Below are 7,609 nucleotides of genomic sequence, written 5' to 3'. Positions count from 1 at the left end.
GTATAATGTTAAAGTACAATAAAATATATCATATACAAGCTATACAAGAAATAATCTACACATATACAAAAAAAAGTAACCAAAAACTTAAGTAATTGGAAAAAATAGTGTGAAAAAATATATAACATTTCATTTATATAATGATGTGTATTGTGAAAGAAAATTTAATAACTAATTTCATTATAAATGAAATTATATTTTAAATTCCAACATGCTATTTATGAAATATTTCGTGAAATATTGAAATTTAGAAAGGATGGAATCCCCTTATCTTTCAAACAAATAAAAAAAAATGGCATTTTCTTTTGCTATGTCACATCAACAATCAATTCATATCGAGATGTATATGGTTATAACACTATCTTGGTCAATGCAAACTAAATAAACATAATAATTCCCTTTTGAAAAGAAAAAGGGAATCCTTCAAAACTTAAAAGCTTGAAATTGTTCAGCAAGTTCACAATATAAGACTCTTTGGAACATAGAAATTATCACAGTCAAAGTATTAATCCCATTTACATATGAACCATATACTCCAATAACCTGAATTCCCAATAAATGTTCTAAAAATTCATATTTGAGTAATGCAAAGATCAAAATTTTCATTTAAGACAACAACCTTAAAATATCAATATGATCATATATGTTTAAAATAGAATCAATAATATAAGGAAAGATATAAATTAATTAATGTTTGTTTCCAAACCACGGTAAGAAAATAATAAGATTTAACCTCGAGAACTTCCCAAGACAATTAAAAAAAAATAGAAGAAATTAGTTGGAAATTATGGATTTCAAATTTCGTATGTGATTAGGTCTTGATTTTTCTAAATTGTTCAAAACACACCAAAACTTATACTAACCAAAATATATATAAGTTTTAACCAAATTAAATGACCATCTTTCATCCCCTCTCTCAAAAACTTAAGTTTCTATATATATGTCAATGAGTCCTGCATGTACAAACCTAAATCTTAGAAATAAAAATATTTTCCCAAAAACAAAGTTCATAATCTAACTGTCATGACCACTTAGGGTCGAATCATAATTGTTTTAAATAAACTGACATAAACAACTAACACAATATGTAAACGTATTCAAAATAGTCGAGCCATATCCACAAAAACTTGTGCTGACAAAGCCAATGCCAACTTCCGAAATATGAGGGATACCTATTGGAAATAAAAGAAAATGAAATCCTTAATCAACACTATTATTAGTCCCTGCCTGGGACTCTTAGCAATCGATCGTGCGTTGACTGCCTATTAATCTCTTATTTGACCAAAAAATATTGCTATACATCACAATTTTAACCAAAGTTTTCATATTAAAAAATAATATAAAATTTATTATGTAATTGCTGATTGGCCAACAAAGTTGAGGGTCTTATTGCCGGCTTCGCAGGTTTCAAGACGGGTAAAAGTAAGATATCCTAAGTTTTTGGTAAGGTTGCTGAATTTCCAAATCCAAATTTCGTGGCTTTTTAGTTTTACCCAAAGTTTTCGGAGGTCTTATTGCCGGGGATATCGATTGAACGTTGTGACAATTCATCTTACCCAAAGTCGAGTTTGCAGAATGTTGTGACAATTAATTTTATCCAAAGTCCAATTTACATTTTATGACAACTGATTTTAATGTTTTTCTCTGTGCCCTGCTTGAGCGCCTTGCATGCAGCCAGTGCCACATGTCTATTTTACCGTAAGTTTTATGTGTTTTATGTTCAGGGTGTGCATGTTACCGTAAGTTTTATGTGTTTTATGTTCAGGGTGGGCATGTTCTTCCCCGTGCCCTGCTTGAGTGCCTTGCATGTAGCCAGTGCCAGATGTCTCTTGCTCGGGCTATCAATTCTCCGTAGAAGAAGGCAGCTACCAGCAGCTTGGGAGAGTAGTTCAACATCGATCCCCGCACCGCGGATTTCAAGCGAACCCGGTTTGCCACAGACCTTGGGGTTTCGAATCTCAGACATGCCATCTTAAATTTCCATTAAGATTTTTTTGGACTGTGAAATGGTGTAATGATCTGGGTTTCGAATCTCAGGCATGCCGTCTTAAATTTCTATTAGGGATTTTCCGAGTGCCTATTTTGCTTAGTTTTTGAATGGTAATGGATCATATGGATTTCGGGCACTCATATTTTTTCATGAAGGGATGTCTTGTCCTTCAAAAGAACCCTCCTCCAACTCCTTTTACTTTGTCTGTTTAACGATTGAAAATGGGGGACTGCGGTAAGTTATCTGATGTTCTGCCATTGCGGTTGTTCATTTGATCATATATTTTGTCTGCAACTTGGAGTGATTTGAATTGATTTGTGTATTGTATGGAATTTAGACGAGCTGAGTGAATTTCTTTCTTCTGCTGTGGAGGTCGCAAAAAGAGCTGGGGAGGTAATTAATAGACGGGCTTATATCAGTTTGATATTTGAACAGGGAATGTAGATTGGAGTAAACACTGTTGAATGGCAGTTCCATCTTTGATATATATTCTACTCTTACTGTAAATGTTACAGATGATTGGGACAAATTTTTACAAAGAGAAATCCGTGGAACACAAAGGAAAGGTATGATCTTTTTGTGTAATATGCTTTCGATTCACGGTAATTTCTATTATTATTCGTGACCAGCATTCATTAATGTTACTGTCATGGTTTGTTTATCTACTCTGTCTTCAAAGCCTTTGTTCTATTGGACTATGAAATGATGTAGTGATCTGGGTTTCGAATCTCAGACATGCCATCTTAAATTTCCATTAAGATTTTTTTGGACTGTGAAATGGTGTAATGATCTGGGTTTCGAATCTCAGGCATGCCGTCTTAAATTTCTATTAGGGATTTTCCGAGTGCCTATTTTGCTTAGTTTTTGAATGGTAATGGATCATATGGATTTCGGGCACTCATATTTTTTCATGAAGGGATGTCTTGTCCTTGGGAATGTATGTTCTGCATTCTTAGTGCATATTCTGCGTGCAAGCTGCTCGTTCCATAGGTTTTGTTTATGCCCATTTCCTTCTTTCACTGATGTTCATGTTTCTCTTCAAGCTGAAGTTGTGTTCAAGATCTAGCATTTTTTCCTTCTGTTTTACGAGATGTCTTCGTAACAGGCCCGCTTGCATGGATTATATGGTTCACATGGGCGAAATATGACTCTGGAGAAATTGAGTCTTGTTGGGGCTATCAAACATAGTGTTTTCTAGGTATATACATCTAAGTTTTTTAAGTTTCCTCGAGGCTCTATTCACCATCTCCTCTCCTTCCCCTGCACTATGTTCAAGCATGTTTGGCCACATTTTCCCTATTATTCTTCTCCATGTGGCCACCTTCTTATTTGTTTCACATTGTTTGGCACCCTCCATGACTTTCTAACCCTTGGGACCCCTCCCTGCTTGGTTTCCCTTGTCCTCTCCATCGAAGTCTTAAGCCTTTCTATTTTATTCCATTACTCCTGGTTCACAATCTTGTATCATTTCTTGCTCTATTCCACCATCCCTGCATGTCTTGAGAGTGCATGCGGAATCGTGAAGGCTTTACAAACAGAGGCTTTGGCATGTCAAGGCTTGATATAAATTCTTCATTGCATCTATTGTCACCTCCTGAAAAGAGAGTTCCAGTTTTAAGCTGCTTTGCCCATGGCTGTAAGCTGTAAAAGTTACTGTGGTTGTAACCTGCCAAAGTTACTGTGCTGGAAGATGGGGTTTTAAGCTGCTTTGTCCATGGCTGCAACCTGCAAAAGTCGTTGTGCTGGAAGAAGCTTGCGGTGGCTTCACCACGCATTTCGGGTTTGAATTTCTTTCCTTTCACTTGGGGTCTCACTTGGGGCACTGGGGGTTTGAATTTCCTTCCTTTCTTTCACTTGGGGTTTCACTTGCGGTTTTAAGTTTTAAGTTGTTTTATCCATGTCTACTACCTGCAAAAGGTTGCAAGAGTGGACTAACTGTAGACATGCTTCAATAGTGGACTAATTGCACAAAGATGTTGTGGGTAGACATTGTTGCTAAACAAACAGAACTTATGCAAATTCAGTTTCATTGCTCAATATAGAGAATAAAAAATAATTATTAATATTAATTCATGACTAACAGACAAATTATGTTCAGTATTTTTAGGTTGTTACATCTAATGTATTCCCCAATCCAACTATTATCTTCTAAACTAATTCCAGTAAAACTTTCAATCCAACTATTATCTTCTAAACTAATTCCAGTAAAACTTTCAGTAAATGTGTGGTGTGGTAAATATATTGAAACAAAGCTTGGTTTATTATCTTCTAAACTAATGTATTCTCCACTCCAACTATTATTTTCTAAACTAATTCCAGTAAATGTATGGTAAATATATTAAAACAAAACTTGGTTTATTTTAATTAATGTACAATGCTCAACTATAACTTTTGATCTGTAATAACTGTGTCCTCTCCCATTCTAACAACCTGATCTGCCTCTAAACATTGGCCTCATAAATATTCTACTATGAAAACGAGGATGTTGAGAACTTAACCATACATAAAATATGGGAAGGTATTTACCTTATTATTTTCTATGGAGATTTCATATAGATGGTGACAAAAATGGCTAAGAATTTTGCAGAGCCCATATTTGTACATCTTAATTTTTCTCTGCAAGGTCGAAAGCCTTTGAAGTACACCTCTCTGGGTCGATTGGAAGAAAAATATGTGTGATAGGTCCGGTGAATGAATCGAACCAATCGTCAATGTTTCCCCGCGGTATCCTCATGCACACAACAATCGAATCAACCAACACTGCAATCGAATCAACCAACACTACTGAATTGAATATTGACTCACAGTCATATCTACTGAACTGAATATTGACTCACAGTCATATATAGTGTAGCAATTACAATGAGACGGAGCAGTAGAGTGAAACCGTACCCAAAACTTCGATGGGGTCCTTCACAATACTGACAAGCTTCATGGGGGTCCTTCACAATACTGACAAGCTTCATGGTCAGATGCTTGCAGTAAATGAAGACAACCTAGAGAGTATGGCTCCTAGGCTCCTAGATAAAGCTCTATGGGTCTGGACCCTGCACGACAGATGAGTAAATAAAGATAACTGCTCGCTATGGGTCTAACAAACCCCCCTCGCTTTGATTTCCCTGGTTGCTCGAGCTGACTGAGGTGCTAAAGTTGGTGTAAGGATATGGAAGTAGTTGCTTTCTATCTGTAGGATCTACTGTCTTTAATGCAACTGAAACAAGAGTGGCATATGGAACTGAGTTTTGATCTCGAGTTCCATATCTTCGATTTCGAGGATCATTCAGATCTGGCCTTTGCTTTTTTGTTTCCATATCGAGTTCGATGATCCTTCAAAATTTCAAATTTCCTATATTAAGTGCAAAAATTTACAGTTCTGAAAACTTCAGATTAACTGCATAAAATTAAATTTCAAGTTGTTCGGCCCTGTACATTGTTTTCCATTGAATTTAACTACAATCTGCTCTAAGAACATCAAAATAGAAGCAACTCTATGTTTTGTGGTTACAGTACTCATACGAAGATTGTAACCTCCATGGGGAACAAGTGGCGACCATGCAATGTAACTTCTTTTTCTCCACGGAATATTTTATATTATTTATCAGGTTTTCTCCTGAACGTGACCCATTTAGAAACCCAAGAAAATTTCAGTGAAACTACAACGAATATATTCATTATCGGTTCCGTGATCTATTTTTGTTATCATTGTCTAATGCTCTAAAGATGCCTCGCTGTTTTTATAACGTTATTATAATGCTAAGTGAAACAAATATATTCATTATCGGTTCCGGGATCTATCTTTGTTATCATTGTCTAATGCTCTAAAGATGCCTCGCGGTTTTTATAACGTTATTATAATGCTAAGTGCAACAAACATGCGAAGGGATATTGGCAGCGATATTCGTTAATTTAAATATTGAACTTTATTTATGTGTTTTTTTAATTAAATTGATTAATTAAGAAAATATCATATGTTTTTTTGTTTTTGAGATAAATTTTGTTTTTTAGAGATAAATTTTGAACCATGATATTGTAACATATATTATTTTATTATTTAAATATATGATAAAGTTAAGAATTTTTACATATATTAATTCCTTTTATAATAATAATAATAATTTATAATTTAATTAATTTTTGATAATTTTTTATTTATTTTAACCACTTAAATATATTATGAAATAAGTCTTTTGAGTTTATGATGAATTTATGTTTATCACTATTAATATATATTTTTAGTTAAATTATTAAGAGGGTTAAGTCGTTTAGAGGGTTTGGCTAACAAAAAGATCAATCAAAACAATAATTATCTTTACTCGTTGTAGTGCTCTTTGCACATGTGGCTTGGGGTGTCTTTGTTTGGGTGAATGTTACATTTGCACTTGGGGTCAATTGTTCTAGTATTTTCATTGTTCCAGTGGTGGAAGATTGAAGTGATTTTTTGGTTCGTGTGCTTAATGCTATCAATTCTTACTTCTTTGTTTCTTACTGGATTGACTGTATAAGTTTAAATCAGCTAGTGTACTGCACTTTCTTCCTATTGGACTGAATTGGGGGGTGGGACGAAATTGATTGGGGAATCCTTTCTTTGCATGCTTATGTACTGTATAAGTTTAAATCAGCTAGTGTACTGCACTTTCTTCCTATTGGACTGAATTGGGGGGTGGGACGAAATTGATTGGGGAATCCTTTCTTTGCATGCTTATGTATTGTGAAAAGTTGGCGAGATTTCTCCAGCAACTTTCAAATTTTCTAGCTCGATTTCCCAATCTCTCCTGCTATTTCAGGGCTTTTGTCCTACTCTCCAAGGCTGCATATTGAGGTGGTTGTTGATATACTGGGATCCTTCCGTATAAAAGTATCTTATCTTATCTGCAATTTGTTCAGTGAATTTTCAGTGAATTTTATTTTTAGCTAGATGTGTTAGTTGGTATGAAGAGCATGGCGCCTCAAACATGAGGCTGCCTCGAACATTACTTAGCTTTCAAGTATGTCTCTTAAATATTTTTTTTCCATCGTCGAGAATATACTAAAAATATCTATAAAATTGGTATTCCACAATATTCTTTATCTTATCTCTTTGCTTAATATATACACGCAAATATTGATAAATCTTATCTGTTTTCTTAATATATGCACGCAAATAATTGAATTTATCATATGTTAATATGCTTCTTCATTTTTAAAATCTTTAAAAATGGTGAAGGCATTTTCTCTATCTATATTTAAAATAGAAAAAAACCCAATCAATTTGAAATTGGTATTAGGATTTATAATAATTAATTTAAATTTTAATCGTTATGAATTACATTTGGGCTTTATTTGAGACTATTTTAAGTGATATGTTTTATTCATTATAAGAATTTATTTATTTTTTATTTTTTTTAATTCCATCTTCATATCTAAATTTACTTATAATAACTTAAAATAAAACATATAATTCATTTCACATTCCTAACCTTAAAATAACAAATTCTTTTGACATTCCTAACTTTTAAATAACAAAATCCAAAATCCAAGCAACGTGAGAAACATAAATTATATCTATATATGCGTTCATTTAATATTCTGAAAAGTTAATTCCCAAATTCCCAATGATAATTGCACAGGAATATATGTTAA

General features: G+C 33.7%; 1 protein-coding gene across 1 annotated transcript; it reads left to right on the top strand.

Annotated features, from left to right (window-relative positions):
* The first annotated feature begins 1,879 nt into the window (after nucleotides 1-1,879).
* Nucleotides 1,880-4,009, top strand: LOC149188862 (inositol-phosphate phosphatase-like). The gene is made up of 4 exons (XM_089413107.1): nucleotides 1,880-2,224; nucleotides 2,328-2,383; nucleotides 2,506-2,556; nucleotides 3,096-4,009. The coding sequence occupies exons 1-4, from the start codon at nucleotides 2,212-2,214 to the stop codon at nucleotides 3,186-3,188; spliced, it is 213 nt and encodes a 70-aa protein (XP_089269233.1). The 5' UTR covers nucleotides 1,880-2,211; the 3' UTR covers nucleotides 3,189-4,009.
* Nucleotides 4,010-7,609: the final 3,600 nt, after the last annotated feature.

The sequence above is a fragment of the Pinus tabuliformis genome, chromosome 3_1 (genome assembly GCF_031772625.1).
Source record: "Pinus tabuliformis cultivar Carrire ecotype Pingquan chromosome 3_1, CPIR1, whole genome shotgun sequence".
Lineage (NCBI taxonomy): Eukaryota > Viridiplantae > Streptophyta > Pinopsida > Pinales > Pinaceae > Pinus > Pinus tabuliformis.
The sequence above is the reverse complement of the archived record's forward strand: the minus strand, read 5'-3'. Positions and strand labels throughout refer to the sequence as shown.

Bases quoted from the DNA above. Each gene is read 5' to 3' on its own strand.
- LOC149188862 (XM_089413107.1), top strand. The intron at 2,384-2,505 runs GTAATTAATAGA...TAAATGTTACAG, and splicing joins TCGCAAAAAGAGCTGGGGAG to ATGATTGGGACAAATTTTTA. The intron at 2,557-3,095 runs GTATGATCTTTT...TCTTCGTAACAG, and splicing joins CCGTGGAACACAAAGGAAAG to GCCCGCTTGCATGGATTATA.